We start from the raw sequence: 20,861 nt of genomic DNA, 5'->3' as shown, positions 1-20,861 counted from the left end.
GATGAAACTGGACAGGTGTAAATGAATGTGGTTGTTCAAGCCACATACGTCAGTGCTATACTCCTCCCAAACGGAAGTACGTCACTCAGGTGATCTTTCTTTCTCATCGGGTCTTAAAACGCACTGCTGCCGTCAGCGAAAATGCAGCAAACAGTAAACGCTGTTTTTTGTACCATAAACGTCAAGTTTTTTCGTCTTATTTTTGATTGCATTTTGAAAACCACACACACCAAAGTGTGTTCCATTTCAGTTACCCCGGAAATGAGGTAAAATATATTAGCATTTTGGGCGGGAGCAGAAAGATCGGATCGATATCCGATTCGCCGAGACGCATTTATGTGGCCTGATGTAAACGGAACAGTTTTAACAAATCAGATAGCCATCGGATCAGAGACAACACATGAAGGTGTAAAAAGGCCCTGAGCGACCTGCACTGAGCTCTGACTCTGACTCAACCCCACTGAACACCTTTAAGATGAACTGGAACATCATCAGTGTCTGATCTCTAACACTAATGCCCCACATCCATGCTCCAACAGGAGCCGAGGGCTTTAAACTGAACCAAGATGCACATAACATCCAGAATATTACACACTTTCTCAGCAGCAGACAGAGAAACACAGTTTCTTGCTATTTTAAACCCGTTCACGTGACAATTCGATCGTAATCGCACCGGCGAACGCTTTGTTCGGCTTAGAGAGAGAGACGTCTTCGAAGCCGAGGTCAGAGAGCTGAGGAAGAAGCAGGAGATGACCGACCTGACCCAAACCGCCCTGACCAAGGAGAGGAACGATCTCAGCAAAGAGGTAACCGACAACCCGAACACTCCGCATCCGGAGAACTCTCTTCATCTCCATTTGATCTAATCCTGTGTTGGTTTTTATCGCGCAGGTGAGCTCGCTGCAGCAGTCTGTCACGCTGCTTCAGAAGGATAAGGAATATCTGAGCCGACAGAACATGGAGCTGAACGTGCGCTGTGCTCATGAAGAGGATCGTCTGGAGAGGCTGCAGGTACAGCTGGAGGACTGCAAGAAGGCCAGAGAGGAGGCTTACGACAAATACGTGGCTTCCAGGTCTGTATACTAGCTCGAGCCTTAGGGAGAACTTTCAGCATAACGATTACGTTTACGTCATTCATCGTCTTGTGTAGCATCGCAAGAATTCTGTATTGCATCCATCGTGTATATTGCTCACTATATTACCCAGCATGCACCGTGCAAATATATATATATATCTATCTTCGCTGTCGGGCGGAAACCTCGTATGTCCAAATTTGGTCAATTTCATATTTTTTCACATATCGATGCTATTGGTCAGTCCCCACGTGGGTCTGTTATTTTTACAAGTTATTAACCAATCTAAAGTCTTGAAAATAGCTTGAGCACAAATCTCATAACTCCATTGGACACTTCAACTGTCCACCTCTTCCTCACTCTGCTGGAGAGCTTCACAGCATATTTCTCCTCAAGAAGAGTCGCAACGAATCAACACGTCTTCTGAGGTAAATGTCTTCAAAACACTGGGCTGAAAGAAAAAAAAATCTTGACCCCCGCTAGTTCTGGTGCTCGTCTGAGGACAGGAATTTAGCGCAAGACAATCCACTGCAACGCGGACTAAACCCTGTGCACTGCAGATAAGGTACGGCGTTTTTTTATTTCCTGAAAAATAACGGTTTTGGAGATACGAGGATTCCGCACGACAGCGACGATATATATCTAAATATATATATAAATAATAAAAAGGTGTAATCTTTGGGTGAGCTCAAAATCTTAGCACTTAGCCTTACTCGGAAAACAGCCGATTGAACGATCGACAGTTGTACTGACGTATTAATCAGAAGCCCCGCCCACTTCCTACTATCCCATGTTTATCTTGAGTTTTTGTCTCAGTTCACTTTTCTTGCTCAAAGGATTCACTAATGCAGCATTCTCACTTCCTCTTAACACAACCTTAAGTTATTAAGTCAACTCTATCGTCGCATGTCTAACATTAGTTCCTGGTTAGCATCTGTTAGCTACGCTGATTAGAAATGGCACTGAAAAAAACTCAACAGGCAACAATCACTTTAGGGTTTTATCTGACAGAGTAAAGAGATTTCTGAAGTCTACACTGACGTGTCAAATCGAACCGTTTACAAATAACGTTAATGACGATTTGACGCATTAAACCCTTTCAAGCAGCGTCAGATCAACAGCGGAAAAATGTCTGCGGTGAGGAACGATTCAACCGTTCAAGATGGCAGGAGTTAACTCTGACCATCAGGATGTTTTTTTTCAGACCAGGAGATTTCACTCTAGACAGAAGTCCCTAACTAACAACAATCGGTTCAGTTTTGGATCAACACGCGAAGTGCAAAGTACTTTTTGTATTAAAGCGACGATCCGTCTCTCCACCAGGGATCACTATAAGACCGAGTACGAGAACAAACTGAGGGACGAGCTGCAGCACATCCGACTGCAGACCAACCAGGAGATCGAGAGCCTGCAGCGCACGTCCAAAGAGCTGTACGAGAGAGAGAACAGGTGAGCTTCTGTCCCAACACCCCCGATCGTGCTCACATCGGGGCTTAATAAATAGAATTTGTTTGTTTCCTGGAGTGAAAAGTTCTTCTGTAACACGGGCAGCTAGAAAACACTCATCTGCTTCTGTAGGAACACAAACCTACAGAAACTCAGCACGCAGTTCTCCACATGGCCACTAGGAGCGCTGCAGTTTGAACAACGGTCTCCTGAAGCGTAACAAGTTCTGCACTAGTGACCTAGTGGAAGAAAAAGAAATTGCATTCTGGGGTTTTGAGTCCAATGTTTGACCACAAGTCCTCTTTATGTACATGTGCAACAGAATTTGTTTATTTAATGAAATCTTACAATTTTATTTGTCTGTGGGAAAACATTGAGTGAGCAACAAAGTTATTTTATTTATTTAGTTTAATTTTTTTTAATAATCAAGTCTTCACAGCATCACCTCAAACGTCTCGCAGGAACGCGGACAGCACAGCAACAAATTTTAGCTCAGCGTGTGAACATTTTACACTTTTCTGTGTAATTTAACTAGTTGTGTGTCATCACGCTAATTGCTTAATTTTTATTTATTTATTTTTATTAATTTATTGTTCTTTTTTTTATTTTATTTTTATCTGTAACGATCATTTTAAAATCTCTGAACGCATAATATTTCATACTGAGGCTCTAAAAACAGATTTGCGTGTTTGTGAAATGCAAAAAAAATAAACAAATCTAATAAAATTCTTGCTCCCTAGTAATTGGTCATAATATTCAGGTCACTCGATGAAGATTATAAAGAATGTCTTGGTTTGCAGCAGCGTTTATTAGAATCACAACGAAGAACAAAAGCAATTTTTTTTCTTTTCATTTATTTTGATAGTCATGAGTTTAGTGTATATTTACATGCATATGCAAATAAGCAAGCGAAGAATTTGCATGTAAATAAACACAGAAATCAAAGTTTTTATTCAACGTGATGATGATGATGATGATGATGATGATGATACAATAGGATCTGACTTTGTGTCTGCTTTGTTTGTTTTTTTTCCCCATTAGAAACCTGCGTGAGGCTCGAGACAACTCTGTGCTCGAGAAGGAGCGAGCCGTCGGGGCAGAGAGAGAAACACAGGCCAGATACAATCAGCTACTCGAACAGTGAGTGCACAGGCTCTCTCTCTCTCTCTCTCTCTTTCTTTTCTCTCTCTCTCTCTCTCTCTTTTCTCTCTCTCTTTTCTCTCTTTCTCTCTCTTTTCTCTCTCTCTCTCTCTTTTCTCTCTCTCTCTCTTTTCCCTCTCTCTTTTCTCTCTCTCTCTCTCTCTCTCTCTCTCTCTCCTCACCCTCTCTCTCTTTTCTCTCTTTCTCTCTCTCTCTCTCTCTCTCTCTCTCTCTCTCTCTCTCTCTCTCTCTCTCTCTCTCTCTCTCTCTATCTCTCTCTCTTCTCTTTTCTATCTCTCTCTCTCTCTCTCTCTTTTCTCACTCTCTCTCGTTTTCGTTCTCTCTCTCTCGTTCTCTCTTTTTTCTCACTCTCTCTCTCGCACTCTTTTCTCTCGCACTCTTTTCTCTCACACTCTTTTCTCTCACACTCTTCCCTCTCACACTCTTCCCTCACATGCTCTCTCTCCTCCTCACTCTCTCTTCTGCTCTCTCTCCTCCTCTCTCTCTCTCTCTCTCTTTCACACTCTTTGCTCTCTCTCTCTCTCTCTCTCTCTCTCTCTCTCTCTCTTTCACACTCTTTGCTCTCTCTCTCTCTCTCTCTCTCTCTCTCTCTCTCTTTGTCACACTCTTTTCTCTCACACGCTCTCACACACTCTCTCACACTCTTCTCTCTCTCTCTCTCTCTCTCTCTCTCTCTCACACTCTCACTCACTCACTCACTCTTACTCCCACAACCTGAGTAAAAAAATATTTGTGATGATTTTATTTTTTGCTTCACAGGAACCTCAGGTGTGACGCATTCTTATGAAAGTGTTCTTTAGAAAAGGAAGAATCTAAAAAAGAAGGATGTAACGTGTAACACATTGTTGATTCAGCGACTCCATTCAAAGCCCTAACGCCTAAAACGCACGGCACTTAATCCTGGACTTGTGTTTAATAAACATTCCCATTGCGATCCCCTCTCCGGCGAAACCAATCGATTATTTTCTCCTAAAATCACCCAAACCTCTCTATCTAGCGTCGCACTAATCGCACAACTATTTCACTCCCTTTGTATTGAATCGAACCGATCTGAGTCATGGCTTTGTGTCTGGACTTGATATAGTTTTAAGAGAAGGAGGGAGGATGTTCAGTCACTCAGCTCTAATAGGTTTGGTGGCTTCTCAGTCCAGTTCAACAAGCTTTAAGGGTTAATGGGTTAGTAACCTAACATCCCTGAGTCACTACAGTGCTGTTTAGGTTGCGCCCTGATGCAACACAAGCTGTTTATTTAGTAATGTTAAAAACAACGATCTAGATTTCTGTCCTGGTCTGGCGAGAATGTGAGTGATGTGAATTCCTGCAAAGATCACATTAAATAAGGAGTCAGTGCCGTGAGAAACACAATAACACAATAACTTTACTAATCATGAGCTCAGGAAAGTGAATCTTCTGCCACTTTATTACACCGAATATCTGTAGAAATCATTAAACAAACATCTTCACAGCTCGACAGGGCCACGTCTTCCATCTATCACCCGGTCATGTCCGCACGCATGAGACCGGGTTCCTGTGAAATGTCTCAGGTCTTGTACAATATGTAAATTTTCAGGCTTTCTCTCTCTCTCTCTCTCTAATCTGATGAAGTCCTTCACTCCTTTCTCATCAGTAACGAAGTACAACGAATAAATAAACCTAGTGTTAATTTTATTTCAAGTGATATCACGCGTCCCGTTCCCTACATCTGCGGGCGCCAGGTCAAGTTGAAAGCCACACACAAAGAAACAGAACCCAGAAAAAAGAAAGACAGAAAGCCGTTTTCTTTTTCTTCTCGGTCACTGTAGTGAGCACGCATTTCTGATCTGCATAAACCCTTTAACTTCATGGCCGTCATCACCTCGCTACAGCCCTTCTCCGCTCCACCATCTTCCTTCTAACGAACTTTACCATCGATCTTACTATCAGAAACCCTCCCGCACATCGTAGCCATGCTGTCTGTGTGTACGCCGTCCCTTTGTTTAGCCAGTGCCGTGTTCGTGGATATCGATTAGGGTTAATTGTCTGTAGACCGTTATTAAACTCCACCACACTTGCACACTTGTTATTTTAACTAGTAAATTTATCCCTTTACCTCTTTACCTCATCCCTTTACCTCTTGCAGTGCATTGTGGGATTTAGGATAAATTCTCGACGATAGCTGTAAACGTTTGTAGCTGTAAACGTGAGCTTTACGCTTAAGTCACCGGTGTGTAGCCTCGCCGTTTCCTCCTTCCAGATGCTGATTTAAATATCTTATCGACATCCCTTTTTTTAAGCAGAACATTTTGTCATGAACTTGCATCATAGACGATGTGCAAACAGGCAGTAAAACATGCCCAGGTTTGCCTTAAAGGCAAAACCATTTTCATGATTATTTCGTTCCTCAAACGCCCACGTCATCGTCCTCGCAGGCAATTTTTTAGTATATATATACGATCCAGACCGTAGGCCGTGTTTCAGACCTTCAGTGTCAACATTTTAAACTTGTTGTCAATAGAAGCGGATATCATGGATTGGTACAAAATGGTCAATCTGGTAGATTTAAGTAATAAATAAGTAATTGAGTGTAGCTATAGGGAGGTAAGATCTCCATATTTATATTTATATAGAACTTTTTTCCCCCCCTAATCTGATTTATTCCTTCAAGGCATTTCGAGCTATTCCTGACATCGCACACCCGATCCTGTACAGGGTTCCTGCCTCATGGTACATTTTAATGGTATAATCGCTTTCTGCCGAGTTCAGTCGAGGTCACAGCTTCTAAAAAGAGCGTACCAAACCCATTATATACATGATGTTCGCCTATTAACACATGTTTTACTTTTTACTACATTGTTTTGTTGTTTGCAGAGGTGGGAACCCAAATGCCAAGCAAGAAAGACCTGTCTTTTGGACATGAATACCTATAATTATCTTTGACAGCGGTATTCTTTAAAGGAAAGACAGACACTCTGACACTTCTCATGTTTTAAGTTCTTTTTTGTTTTTTTTCTCAGGCCTTTTTGAACGAGCGCGCCAGACATTCGATACGTTAGCATGTTATCGATCATTTCTACTGATTTATCAACCCAAACCTTGGTGGACATGAACAATAGGCCATCCTGCAATCCTTTCGTTTGTGTTCCGTATAGTTACTTTGCCTTTTTATCTGGACAACCGACATACATCAAGCAGATCGTTTAGCATTTACTAGACCTGTGATGTTCTACACGTATTGGCATCTGTCTCTCAAAATAATTCCATTTGTATCCTGTAAACTTTGCCCCACTTTATACGATTGCAGAAGTCGGAATTCGACTTCACTTTCTATCGGATGTTTATGGATTCGATTCAATTAACGACTCATTGTTCTGTGTCTGAACCTGATGGAGTTTGAGAAGGAGAAGGCGGAGAAGGTGCAGGATGACAAATCGTTCTGAAGTCACATTCGGTTATTTCACCGGCCAGATCTACATTCTTTAACGCTTCATCAAGTAGAAACCCAACCGAGTTGAGTCACTTGGGGCTTACGTGTCAAGCCGATGCACTTTCTTTTGTTGCTAAGTCAACGGTTGTGTTCCGTCATACACAGGCTTTAACGGTCGTTCAAACCCGAGCAGGAATTGACGACGGAACGGTTAGTAGTGAGTAATTCTAATTGTGGCCCAGATGATGAACGAAGGAATTCATCGTCTAACTTGTATTTGTTTGCATCGCGCAATTATGTGACCTGAAATTTGTACGTGTAAACTTGAGCCTAGCAATCAAACGAGCTAAAAAACACAAGTGGTGTCCTGGTGTTGGAAGGAATTGTGGGGGTTATTTATTTATTTCACTGGCATGAAATAACCGATCACCTTGCGATGAAACATTACCTCAACGTGGCGTGGCCTCGTTAACTCCACCCCCATCGACAGAGCACAATGACTTCCAGAACAGTGCGATGAGCAAATGCGCTGATCTTCGCACTTACCTGATCCACGCCTCATCAAACACCTGTGGGAGCTTCTTGAGATGTCCAGCGATCCAGTTTAGAACCCATACCAAAGTGTCGTGAAGCTGTTCCTTATGCTCAGTGCTTAATTAACACACCTTATGCTTAAATAATTGTCTCCGTGCTTTACCAACACGATCTCCACCAATTCGTCAAATGCATAACAACGGTTCGGCTCTAGTACCTACATCTTTACTTGCTGTTTCTTCGTAATTCTCCAGCTCTCCTCCAGAAATGATTAGTATCTGACAAGTCTGATAATTAAAACAAGCATCTAATTGGCTTTATTTGCAGACTACTTCAAAAGCCTTGATTTTAAAGTATGAAGTACCTCAGGGTTCTGATCTAGGACCAATTCTTTTCAGTATAAGGTTAAAACAGGTGAAGAGAATTGGTATGAATACTTGGCATTATAAATTTTTTTTGGCCTCCCAAACAAACACAAAAGCACATAGAGGCATGGAATGTAAAAACTTTTTATAAATAAAAACTTCCTGGTTCGACAGCCATTTGCACCCCTTATTTTTTATTTATTTATTTTTCTTAGTTGGTGCAGTGGCAGGTGTTAAGTGTTGTAAAAGGATACAGCTTTCTGATTTCCGGTAGGGGGAGTGTGCACACGTGTGTTTACCTCTTTTTCTCAGTTACTGACCCCCCTTCGCATCCTCCCCTTATTCCTCAGCAGTGTCAGTGAGCCCTTATTTGCCCATGTCACAGGCTCGCAGTGTGTCACTGCACTCCAGACGCATGCCCAGCATTCCAGAGGCTCCTCGGTGCACAGTTGTTGGGCATAGTCCGCGTTTTTCCGGCCCCGGGGAACGGATCGCTCACATTCACCCAGGAGCTGGGCTGACTGGAGGGGAAGGAGGGGGCAAGTGACACATGCTCCTTTCCCTGCTGTTGCTCTCCTCTTCATAAATGCCTCAGGCCTCCCTTTGCTTCTGACCGGTCACGCCACACTCTCGCTCTCTTTTGACCAGGAAAAAGAGGGTAGGAAAAAAAAGCGAATCGTAAGGTTGCGTTGTGTAACGGTCGCTCTGACTCATTGTTTCGAAACATGGGAAAGGTTTCGAGGACAGAAACAAAAATGTCCATGACTGACCGAGTGTCTAGAAAACCTTCAGCGTGTCCGTATCGTGAATACGATCAAAATGTATGTTTGCATGACTTGTAGATCAAGTTCACATCTGAATGAGGAGTAAATCTGATCTCACTGATTTTATTCAGTTTATATTCCTGGTATTGGGTCACAGGAGTGGAACCCAGTGTGGTCTTTAACTCTTGTAACCATTTCACCTCAAGGTTCATCAGAGTGCGAGTGCAGATATGCTTTTCAGTAAAAACTAGTTACCTGAATTCCTGAGTTAGCGTCATCCATCAAACCAGTTCTGAACGAGACTTTTCCACTCACAGAACTGCTCTAGTGACTGTTGTGTACAAAAATCCCTGGAGATTCTGAAATACTCAGATCAGCCTGTCACACACCAGCAACCGCTTACAGTCACAGAGGTCACACATTATGTTGCACATTATGATGATGAACTTTAACTGAAGCTCTTGGCCTGTATCCGTCTGCACGATGTTGTGCTGCTTCTGCGGCTGCCGCTGCTGAAATACGGTCGGCTGATCAGATACCTGTAGAAATTTGCGGAACGCACAAACAGGCTCTTATTTATTCATTCAGAAAAATGTCTGTGTCTGAGGGCATCTAAGGTCAGAAAACAAAGCTGTAAGATCAGATTAGAGCTAAAGTTTTTATCAGTTTCTACAGTGGAAGTCTGCATTTATTCAGGTTTGTTTACTTGCATCGCGTGTTTGTGGTTGGGTGGGGGTGGGGTGGGGTATATCAAGTATATACTCAAGATTAAAAAACTCATTTCTGGATTAAAGGATTATCAGAGTTTCTGCATGTTCTCGTGATCTATGACTCAATTATGTGGCATCTCTGTTAAAGGCTTTCCCACGCGTGCAGGATCGTTTTGTTATTGTTACACAAAAATGCTACGCTATGAAAAATCATCTGTGTCACTGAATATAAACTGAAAAATCATCTAGGAGAAATTCATCTAGGCTGGAAAATATGGAAAACACATTTATTCACACTGTAGGACATTCCATTTTATTTCTAATCCTAATCCTTACACACACACACACACACAGACAGTTTGTGTAGCATTTTGCTGTAGATGTTTTCTGATGTAGGTTTCGCCCAACAGCCGGCGATTAAAGCAAACCCTCCCGAGTCGTCGTAGCAGGAAATCAAGACGTTACAAAATCTTAATCGGCTAAATTTAACACAATCAAAAGTGCCTTCATGCGATAAGATCACTTCATGCCATGCCATGTCAGACTCGAAATGGAAACTTCTCCAGGCAGTAACAGGTAGAGCTGCATTCTGGATGTTGTTAAAAGCGATCAAGCTAGTGAGTAGTAAATACTTAAGCGCACCAATATGTGCATAAAGTGGCATACTTACAGTAATTATAGATATCTTGTAATTACTATATAATCTTAATCCTTAACATATAGTGCGTAAATAAAGTAAGATAATGGAGTAGTGAAAATTTTTCTTTTGAAAGAAAGAAGCTTATTGCACAAGGGTTTTTATTCTTTTGGAGAATATATAAACATACAGAATGTATACGCAGCTGACATAAGAACAAAGAGAGCAACAGTCAAGATCTTCGTCACTGTTGAAATTAATAGGTCAACCATCTACTTTCTACTGATCTGACTGGATTTTCCTCTTCGCTTTAGATCAAACTGATGGGACATCGTCACAAAGCAGCTTTACAGAAAGATGTAAATCCAGGATATAATTTTATCCCTAACGAACGAGAAAGATGAGGAAAAACTCGCTGAGATGTCGAGGAAGAAACTTTGTAAGACTTAAAAGGAAGCTATTGGCACCTGAGTGACAGAGAGCGTGATTTATAAACCATTTCCCTGCTCTAACTGTGTTTTGGTAGAAAGTAAAAGTGTGAAAAGGAAATTCATTGGAGTTTTAACATGCAGTGTATTTTTTTTTTTTTTTTTGTTGAACTGATAGAGGATTGAATGCAAAAAAAAAACAGTCCTAAAGACAGCAGAAAGGGGTCATGATCAAATGAAAAAAAAAAAGCTAAAAGAGACTCAGACACTCCTTTGATGGACCTTAGTTTGGTTTTTAACTCCTGATTTCGAAGGTCGAGAACAGAAACTTGCACGAAAGCTACAGCTCGAGCAAGCGCCTGGGACTGAAACTAGTTCCGCCTCAGCTTGTTAAAAAAAACTTCACAACAGAGATCGTCCACTACGCGATTTTAACCCTAAGTCTGGACGCACGACTCGAGGCCATGCTCGAGCACCTAGATGACAAGCAGTGTTGATAAGTGTCAGCCAATCAGATTGCAGGCTTATTCATCTGCCCTCATGCATGGCAGATCCCTGCACCGAACCCAGTTTATCATTCATCTCTTTGTGTGGGACGCTGACAAACCGTCATGTTGCTTCTGTAATTAATAACATCGCCATGTCCAAGTGGTTGTGGAATTCGAAAAAACTAAAGTCAAACATGACAGAAAGCTACAGCGCAGACTCTCCGTTTCCTCACATGACGGACAGAATTTACGTGAGAGAGATCACTCGGGGATCAGATGTGCTTTGCCTAGGATCCCCAGCTGAAAGACGGCGTAGCACCTGAGCCAATTCTGCCATCAATCACGCCGTGCACACGCCCACGCGTTAAAATAACAAGCATCGATAACGATCATGACGTGTCAGCGGTACGGCTGCTCTGAGATTCGGAAAGTCTGTTCGGAGCTTGAGACAGTTTTATATCATGTCACGAGGTGAAAGCGATCTATATGTTTGTGTTCGTTTCTGCAGAAAGTTCTGCAAGGCTGCTGTCACAACCGTACTGCGTTAATACGACGATTTAAGGAAAAAAATCATGGCTGTGTCATTAGTAGTAATCATCTCACCTGGCAGACACCAGATGCCAACGTGCCAGGCTTTGTCGAAACATGGAAAAAGAGGCGACATCACGCCAGCGTGCGTCAGCGCTCAGCTCTGGCATCATGTCGGGTGTCTGTGAGAGAGAGAGAGAGAGGGTGTGAACAGATGTAACAACAAAAACAAGAAAAACATACAAAACGTAATTCCAGCTTATTGAAAGCCTTCATTCAAACACACTGGATCAGGTTTTTAGGATTAAAATCTGTCTTATTGAGCAACATTAATCATCTTGAATTTAAAAAATCTAGTGTTTCATAAGACAACCTCGATACCAGCGATTGCTCAATGGTGTATTTAATGCTATATACCAAAGGCCTGTCCATCTTTCTTTCACTCAAGCATCTCCAGGAGGTGGGGGTCATGGTTGAATTATGGGTGTGTGCAGTAGTGAGGAAGAGAAAACGAAATGTCACTTACAAAGAAGTGTAAACAGATGTGTTTGGGTGTGTGTGTGTGTGTTTGATACAGACATTAATGAGCCTGAGGTTTGAAGTGTTTGTGTTTGTGTGCGAGCGCAGGTTCAGGCAGCTGCAGCTGAACTCGGACAGCCGCGCATCAGAGCTGCACAATCAGATGAAGCTGAAGGCTTTCGAGGCAGAGCGCGCTCAGATGGTGCAGGACGAGACGGCCAGGAACCTCAGCCTGTGCCAGATAGAGTGTGAGAAGCAGCAGAAGAAACTGGAGGCAGGTGACATCACCGTCACATCACCATCCACCAATCTCATGGCCCTCGCCATCCACCAATCGCATCGCCCTCGCCATCCACCAATCGCATCGCCCTCGCCATCCACCAATCGCATCGCCCTCGCCATCCACCAATCGCATCGCCCTCGCCATCCACCAATCGCATCGCCCTCGCCATCCACCAATCGCATCGCCCTCGCCATCCACCAATCGCATTGCCCTCGCCATCCACCAATCGCATCGCCCTCGCCATCCACCATCACCAATCACATCACCATCCACCATCACCAATCACATCACCAATCACATCACCATCCACCATCACCAATCACATCACCAATCACATCACCATCCACCATCACCAATCACATCACCATCCACCATCACCAATCACATCACCATCCACCATCACCAATCACATCACCATCACCAATCACATCACCATCACCAATCACATCACCAATCACATCACCATCCACCATCACCAATCACATCACCAATCACATCACCATCACCAATCACATCACCATCCACCATCACCAATCACATCACCATCACCATCACCAATCACATCACCATCACCAATCACATCACCATCACCAATCACATCACCATCACCAATCACATCACCATCCACCATCACCAATCACATCACCAATCACATCAGCTCGAAATAAAAACTTTTTTCTCTTCTTTCTGCTCACACAATCCAAGGCAGGACAAAACCCTGTCCTTAAGTAGGAATTTTGCATTTTCTTTTTTTTTTCCTTCTCGACTGAGATTTTAAACAAAAGTCATCAACAGCATAAACAAAGCATTTTAGACTCAACCAGCTGTAAAAACATGTCTCCTTCAGCACCTTTCTCTTACTCTCTCAGGTTCTAACCAAGGAGTTCTACACACTGCAGTCGTCATCAGAGAAACACCTCACGGAGCTGCGGGCCCAGAATGCCGAGCAGCAGGCGAGACTGGAGACCTACGAGAAGCTAGAGAAGGAGCTGGATGACATCACCATGCAGGCAGCGGAGAGTGAGACAGATTTACATTTCTCTGTCCTGTAGAGTTAAAGGAAGCATCCAATTCATCCAATGCATTACCCACAATGCTGTTTGAGTACATGTAGATAGTGATGCTCACTGGTGCTCATCACTACTGTGTGAGTGTGTGTGTGTGTTAGTGTGAGTGTGTGTGTGTTAGTGTGAGTGTGTGTGTTAGTGTGAGTGTGTGTGTGTTAGTGTGAGTGTGTGTGTGTTAGTGTGAGTGTGTGTGTGTTAGTGTGAGTGTGTGTGAGTGTTAGTGTGAGTGTGTGTGAGTGTTAGTGTGTGTGTGAGTGTGTGAGTGTGTGTGTGAGTGTGTGAGTGTGTGTGAGTGTGAGTGTGTGTGTGTGAGTGTGTGTGTGAGTGTGTGTGTGTGAGTGAGTGTGTTTGAGTGAGTGTGCGCGAGTGAGTGAGTGTGCGCGAGTGAGTGAGTGTGCGCGAGTGAGTGAGTGTGCGCGAGTGAGTGAGTGTGAGAGAGCGTGTGTGTGAGATGCAGCAGCACTTTATTGTTATCTCACAGTGTGAACAGTTTGTAAATCTATTAGCAGGGTTTCAGGGTGTTTTCCTTGAAGTCTGATGTATTCTTTATTCCTCACGGCTTCACAGAAAACCCCGAGCTTCCCTCACTTTTCAGAACAGTAGAAAGCTCCGATCTGCCCATCACACGTGGGCGCGGACAGTAAACCGCCCGTGTGACCGAGGTGCTCATTTTATCACCAGTCCGAATAAAACGGCCATCCGTCTCCGCGACCGCTCAAGAGGAAGTGCCTCCAAATTCACGTTGTGTAAAGGGAAGTGTTCACCATGGAGTCGAAAAGCAAACAGGGAGAGTTTGATTGGAACAGAACACACAGATGAGTCATGACTCAAACCTGTCCTGTGTTACTGAATGAAACCTGAATAGTGCACTTACACATTATTAACTGCTCCGACTGGAAAGAGAAAAAACCCGGAACTTTCCTACGAATATATCGTCTCTAGTAAACTAGATAAAAAACAAAAAAGTTATAAAACACTATAAAGTCCTGAGTTTCATATGAGCTTCATATTAAACCCCACTGTGGAGTGAGACGTGACGAAGACTTAATAATGTGTCACCGGATTACCATTTGTTTGTTTAAAATCTGTACACTTTTATTTGGTTTCTTGTGCTTTGCTGTGCGTTCAAACAAACCGCACACACACGCACGCACACACACACACACACACACACACACACACACACACACACACACACACCAGTTCTTAGTGTATTACGCAGAATCCCAGGTTAAATGTACGGAATCTTCGGGCGGCTACCTTTAGACGTCCCTCTGAGATTTGGTGCAAACGGGATTCATGGATTTTAACGTTGAGGCTGATCACACGCACGTACGCGATAGTGTTGGATAGAGATTATGTCAAAAAAACAAGGAAACAAAGAGAAAAAAAAACAACAGGACTTCGGCGATTTCATCCCATAGCTCACGATTCTAAAGCGTTCCTAAACAAGCGCACAGCGTTTCTCTTTCAACACCGAGCTCATGATTGTGCTTTGGCTGGGATTTGTTTTGAAAACTCCTGTACGTGCTAAGCAGGATAGATGATGGTTTATGAGCGTCCTTAGCCTCTCGCCTTTGCTCCTGGCCGTGGGTGGTCTGAGAGACATCCAAAACAAATGACGTTTTTTTTTTTTCTCACATGCGCCATTGTTTTTTTTTTTTTTTTTTTTTCTTTCTAGTGGAAAATGAGGAGGAAGCCGAGAGGGTGCTGTTTTCGTACGGATACGGAGCGAACGTGCCGACCACAGCCAAGAGGAGGCTGAAGCAGAGGTGCGAGTCAAATGCAAGGTCGCACGTCTTCACAGTGCTGGGCGTTAAAGGTCGAAGTGGATACGAGCGTGCGTGTGTGTGTGTGTGTGTTCTCAGTGTTCATCTGGCGAGAAGGGTTCTGCAGTTAGAGAAGCAAAACACTTTGCTAAGGAGAGACGTGGAGAAAAGCACCACCCACACAGGGCAGATCTCACAAGAGGTATCTCACCGTCAAACACACACAAACACAACACACACTCTTAGTCATACATCATCGTACAACACCGTCATGACAACATAAGCTCCAAAACCCCTGAATTCATCTCACGCCCAGCCACATATATAAGCTTGTTTTTCTTTCTTTTTTCTTTTTGTCTCATGAGCAGTATATTAGCAGTCTAAACACCGAACACTGGGAACCTTTTTGTTTTGGTTCGCTGTCCTACAACAGCTCGAGCTGTTTAAGAGCAGACGTCCCCACAAATTCAGCTGTATGTAGTTTCAGGTCCCCAGTAAACGAGCCGGACGAGACGGCGACGTAAAAATCAGGCGAAACTGTCCGGGGTGACACCGAATACTAGCATCATAAATCATAAAACAAACTCTCGTGAATTGTGTGTAAATATTCTGGGAACCTTGATTACAAAAAAAAAACCTACAGCTTCTGATTGGCTATCGATCAGAATGACCGGTTTGTATCAGCGCTGACTGTGCTACTTGACAGGAAAGCCTGTTGTGAAATGTCCGAAAGAGTTTACCGTATAAAAGTATGTACTGATGTACTGACACCTGCCCCAGACCCCCATCTCCTAAGGTAAACGTATGCACAGGTCCATAAACAAAGCAAAACATTTTCTCTCTAGTTTGAAAGCGCTGTCTACCCTCTTCACCATCCTGAGCGTATCTCAGTTGCTCAATTGTAAAAAAAAAAAAAAAAAAAAATGAGGTAAAAAATTCATAAATGTACGATTGATTAGTGTTGCACTGATCGACAGGTGGGAAAGGGGAAGAAAATTTTATCCTTGTTTTTTCTTTTTCCTTTTTCTGTACAGTTTGTGAAGCAGTCAGAAGCCATCCAAATGAAAGTATGATGGTTTTATGGCACTAAAACCTCTAGCACTTTGTGTGGGGGCAAAATTGTAACCTGGGGGTCAGGAAGTGGGTGTTGCTCTGATGTCACATGTCTCTTGAATTCGATCTGAAGATCTGCCGCCTAAAGAACGTCGTATCGAGACAAATCCAAAATAGTCTGGTTAAAAAATAAAGACCTGATCATCGTATAACAATCTGGTATAGGCACAAAAATAAGCTGGTTCATTTCAGATTTCAGTTTGAATCTTAATGGCTCTTATGTTTGTTAAAAATAATTACTTTTATTTTTCCGTCGTCTCGGAGCACGAGGTCGAACAGCACGGTTGCGTCCGCTCGCTAAATTCACGCAGAAACTCCCCAGAACTTACAGAGGCTCTGACTTTGGTATGATGTTGTCACTGATGGTGCAGTACGTGTGCAGTTCTTTCTATCGTTCGTTCGTTCTTTCTTTCTTTCTTTTTTTTCTTTCTTTCTTTCTCTTTGCCTATTCCCTCATGTTTGTCTTTCTTTTTTTGTTCTTTCTTTTTTTCTTTCTTTCTCTTTCCTAATTCACCTCATTTTTTTTCTTTTTTTCTTTCTTCTTTTTTCCTTCCTTCCATCCTTCTTTCCTTCCTTCCTTCCTTCCGGTCGTCAAACCCACAGAGATATGGAGTTTTTCGGTAAAGCTCATCACGATGGTCTTGGTGCAGATTCTCTGACAGAGTGATTTTACACAACAGAAATTCGTTCCCATGCGCAGTAAAGAAATGCTGTCGCTGATACTTGTTGAGGAATCTGAAGCTCTTTGATCCATGGCATCTTTGCCATTCATTCATCCTCATGGCTTCATGCCCTGTCGAGGAGTCGCCCAGAGTCAAACTTGGACCAGGTACTCAGACAAGTCTGCACTTGTTCCCTCTCTGTCCTACAGCAGTGTGTGTGATACTCGAGAGTTCACACTGTTCCCTGCATTAAAGAATAATCTCCGCTATTAAACTTCAGAGCTAATTACACTTCAGAGCCAAGGTGTTTGACGTTGTCCTTATTTATATGATTTATACCTTAATTCCGTATTCAGACATTCTATTAATTGCTTCTTTTCTAGTCGTCTGTAAAAGACTTTTGGCTGTCTGCCTGTTGTCTGCTGGCTGTCCTCAGTCTTGACAGCGTGACCGCCGGCGTGCCTAAAGAGACGAGATACTTCAGACACGCTCCATGTTTTTACGTTTTATCAAATGACAATGCTCGTTCACGTTTACATTCGTTTCAGGCGCCTCTGTTAGATCAGTCTGTGGTTTACAGGAGGAGATGCTGACCAACTGTGATGAAATGAGTGGCTGCAGACTTAAATATTTTCCTTTTTAAAAAAAAAAAAAAAAAAAAAGATTCTCCAGCTGAAACTGAGCACTAGAGCTTACAGGAGCTGCTTAATCACCGTCTTCACGTACGCTTTTCTGATACCGTTTGTGTCTCTGTGTATCAGCCGATTGCTCGGGTCTGATTTCCTGACTAGCGTGAATCATCTCGTGTGAAGAGCATTAAATTTTTACCTCCTTACTAATAACCACCATGAATCACTCAAACCCGAGGGAGAGTTTAGTCACCTGTTCACTTTCTATGGTTCACTGCTGTTCTGATACGTTTCACCGTGTTGTGCTTCTCTATTTTTTTGCTTATCGTCGCTGTCGGGCGGAAACCTCGTATGTCCAAATTTGGTCACTTTCATATTTTTTCACATATCGATGCTATTGGTCAGTCCCCACGTGGGTCTGTTATTTTTACAAGTTATTAACCAATCTAAAGTCTTGAAAATAGCTTGAGAACAAATCTCATAACTCCATTGGACACTTCAACTGTCCACCTCTTCCTCACTCCGTGGGAGAGCTTCACGGCATATTTCTCCTCAAGAAGAGTCGCAACGAATCAACACGTCTTCTGAGGTAAATGTCTTCAAAACACTGGGATCAAAGAAAGGTTAGTTCTGGTGCTCGTCTGAGGACAGGAATTTAGCGCAAGACAATCCACTGCAACGCGGACTAAACCCTGTGCACTGCAGATATTTCTGAATTTCCTGAAAAATAACGGTTTTGGAGATACGAGGATTCCGCCCGACAGCGACGTTATGCTTTTCTGCTCACCACCGATGTACAGAGTGATGAGTACATTTTGTTGCTTCCACTTTTCCAGATCATCGCTTTCTAAAACATTTCAGTCTGACTGTACAACCATGACACAGTTAGTTCTTTGGCTTGTTCAAGCCCTTAACCCTCACTGCTCCAGCGGTGCTGTATCATACCTGACCTCGTGTTCTGACCTCAACCTGACCTCAAGTTTGGATATGTGAAGAAAGAATTTCACTGTGCTGTAATGTATATGTGATAATAATAAAGGCTTCATTCTGTCTTTCAGCTTCAGGCAGCCAATCAGCTTCTTCAACAGGCTCAGCAGCCATACAGTTACCTCATAGAGACGGTTCGACAGCGGGACACGCAGATCCAGTCCCTAAAGGAGCGTCTGTCACAGCTGGAAGAGGAAGTGAGGTACGTGTTCAGAGCAATAGTCAGCATTTATTTATTTATTTTTTCTTGTTTTTTTTCTTTTCCTTTTCTCTCGATAGAGATGCATGCGATGAGGTGACCGAGTGCATGTGCTATAACCTATAATAAAAATATAATGTCACTGCAGATACGAATTATAATTACTGACACGTTCAACACAAAAAGTAATTAAACTAAATCTTCAAGACCTGGTCTGAGATCTTATGGAGTGGATTAGCAGATCCAGGAACTCCTGAGATCAAGAGATGGACAATAATGTCACGGTGACACTGTAGATGAGGTTCTAATCCTCGGGCAGTATCTTTAGCATGTGTGTTAGTTCGTTCCACGTGAGTGTCAACTTGTGTGTCTTCGCCTTCGAGGAAAAAGCGCCATGCCTCGTGTCTTCCGTGCCTTCATCTTTCAGGAATGAGAAAAGTAAAAAGAACGAAAGTTGTACTGCGCCAATGCTGATTTGAATATTCTGTTAACCGCGATGCGTCACGACAACCGACACGTTCCGTTGAATTCCTTCAACTAGGTTTTGCGTCCTCCTAATATGCAAATGTGACTAGACTCGTCCTTTTCTTGTGTTGGACTTTTAATGTCTTGCCTGAGGCTACAGGATTAAAACAAGAAAAACAGCTCAAGAGTTGTTTCTGATGTTGACATGAAGCCATGACTTCCACCCCAGACCCTATTCATCACCCCGAGGTCCTGTGGGACGAGGCATGTCTGCTTCGTTTATTAATGACTCTGTGGTGTTGTCACTGAGAGAAGAGAGCGTGTTAACGAGTTATTACACACCTTCACCTGTCTCCACTAATGAAGCTCAAGGTTCTGCACTAAGAACAAAAGGAATGTTTCAGGGTTTATTTCTTAACCCACAGAAACACTTATGCTTGAAGGGAGAAGTGTCTGTGTGTGTGTCTGTTTGTGTGTGTCTGTGTGTGTCTCTGTGTCTGTGTCTGTCTGTGTGTGTCTCTGTGTCTGTGTCTGTCTGTCTGTCTGTGTGTCTGTCTGTGTGTCTGTCTGTGTGTCTGTCTGTGTGTCTGTCTGTCTGTCTGTGTGTCTGTCTGTGTGTCTGTCTGTGTGTCTGTCTGTGTGTCTGTCTGTGTGTCTGTCTGTGTGTCTGTCTGAGTCTGTGTGTCTGTCTGTCTGTGTGTCTGTGTCTGTCTGTGTCTGTCTGTCTGTCTGTCTGTCTGTGTTTGTGTGTCTGTCTGTGTGTCTGTCTGTCTGTGTGTCTGTCTGTCTGTGTGTCTGTCTGTCCGTGTGTCTGTCTGTCTGTGTCTGTGTCTCTGTCTGTCTGTGTGTCTCTGTCTGTCTGTGTCACTGTCTGTCTGTCTGTGTGTCTGTCTGTCTGTGTGTCTGTCTGTCTGTCTGTCTGTCTGTCTGTGTGTCTGTCTGTGTGTCTGTCTGTGTGTCTGTCTGTGTGTCTGTCTGAGTCTGTTTGTGTGTCTGTCTGAGTCTGTGTGTCTGTCTGTGTGTGTGTCTGTGTGTCTGTCTGAGTGTCTGTGTGTCTGTCTGAGTCTGTGTGTCTGTCTGAGTCTGTGTGTCTGTCTGAGTCTGTGTGTGTCTGTCTGAGTCTGTGTGTGTCTGTCTGAGTCTGTGTGTGTCTGTCTGAGTCTGTGTGTCTGTCTGAGTCTGTGTGTCTGTCTGAGTCTGTGTGTCTGTCTGAGTCTGTGTGTCTGTGTCTGTGTGTGTCTGTCTCTGTCTGTGTCTGTCTGTCTGTCTGTGTGTCTGTCTGTGTGTCTGTGTGTCTGTCTGTCTGTGTGTCTCTGTCTGTGTGTCTGTGTGTCTGTCTGTGTCTGTGTGTCTGTCAGTCTGTGTGTCTGTCTGTGTCTGTCTGTGTCTGTCTGTCTGTGTCTGTCTGTCTGTCTGTCTGTCTGTCTGTCTGTGTCTCTGTCTCTGTCTGTCTGTCTGTGTGTCTGTCTGTGTCTGTGTGTCTCTGTCTGTGTGTCTGTGTGTCTGTCTGTGTGTCTGTGTGTCTGTCAGTCTGTGTGTCTGTCTGTGTCTGTCTGTGTCTGTCTGTCTGTGTCTGTGTCTGTCTGTCTGTCTGTCTGTCTGTCTGTCTGTGTCTCTGTCTCTGTCTGTCT

General features: G+C 43.3%; 1 protein-coding gene across 1 annotated transcript in view; it reads left to right on the top strand.

Annotated features, from left to right (window-relative positions):
• Positions 1-20,861, top strand: part of pibf1 (progesterone immunomodulatory binding factor 1) — a 30,138-nt gene that overhangs the window by 4,417 nt on the left and 4,860 nt on the right. Inside the window, exons 7-15 of the mRNA XM_060860927.1 lie at positions 698-806; positions 892-1,073; positions 2,397-2,522; positions 3,561-3,659; positions 12,165-12,330; positions 13,209-13,359; positions 15,088-15,178; positions 15,275-15,377; positions 18,638-18,768. Coding sequence (XP_060716910.1) covers positions 698-806; positions 892-1,073; positions 2,397-2,522; positions 3,561-3,659; positions 12,165-12,330; positions 13,209-13,359; positions 15,088-15,178; positions 15,275-15,377; positions 18,638-18,768 — 1,158 coding nt within the window. The remainder of the gene's footprint in view (positions 1-697; positions 807-891; positions 1,074-2,396; positions 2,523-3,560; positions 3,660-12,164; positions 12,331-13,208; positions 13,360-15,087; positions 15,179-15,274; positions 15,378-18,637; positions 18,769-20,861) is intronic.

Source organism: Tachysurus vachellii, chromosome 24 (genome assembly GCF_030014155.1).
Source record: "Tachysurus vachellii isolate PV-2020 chromosome 24, HZAU_Pvac_v1, whole genome shotgun sequence".
Lineage (NCBI taxonomy): Eukaryota > Metazoa > Chordata > Actinopteri > Siluriformes > Bagridae > Tachysurus > Tachysurus vachellii.
The sequence above is the reverse complement of the archived record's forward strand: the minus strand, read 5'-3'. Positions and strand labels throughout refer to the sequence as shown.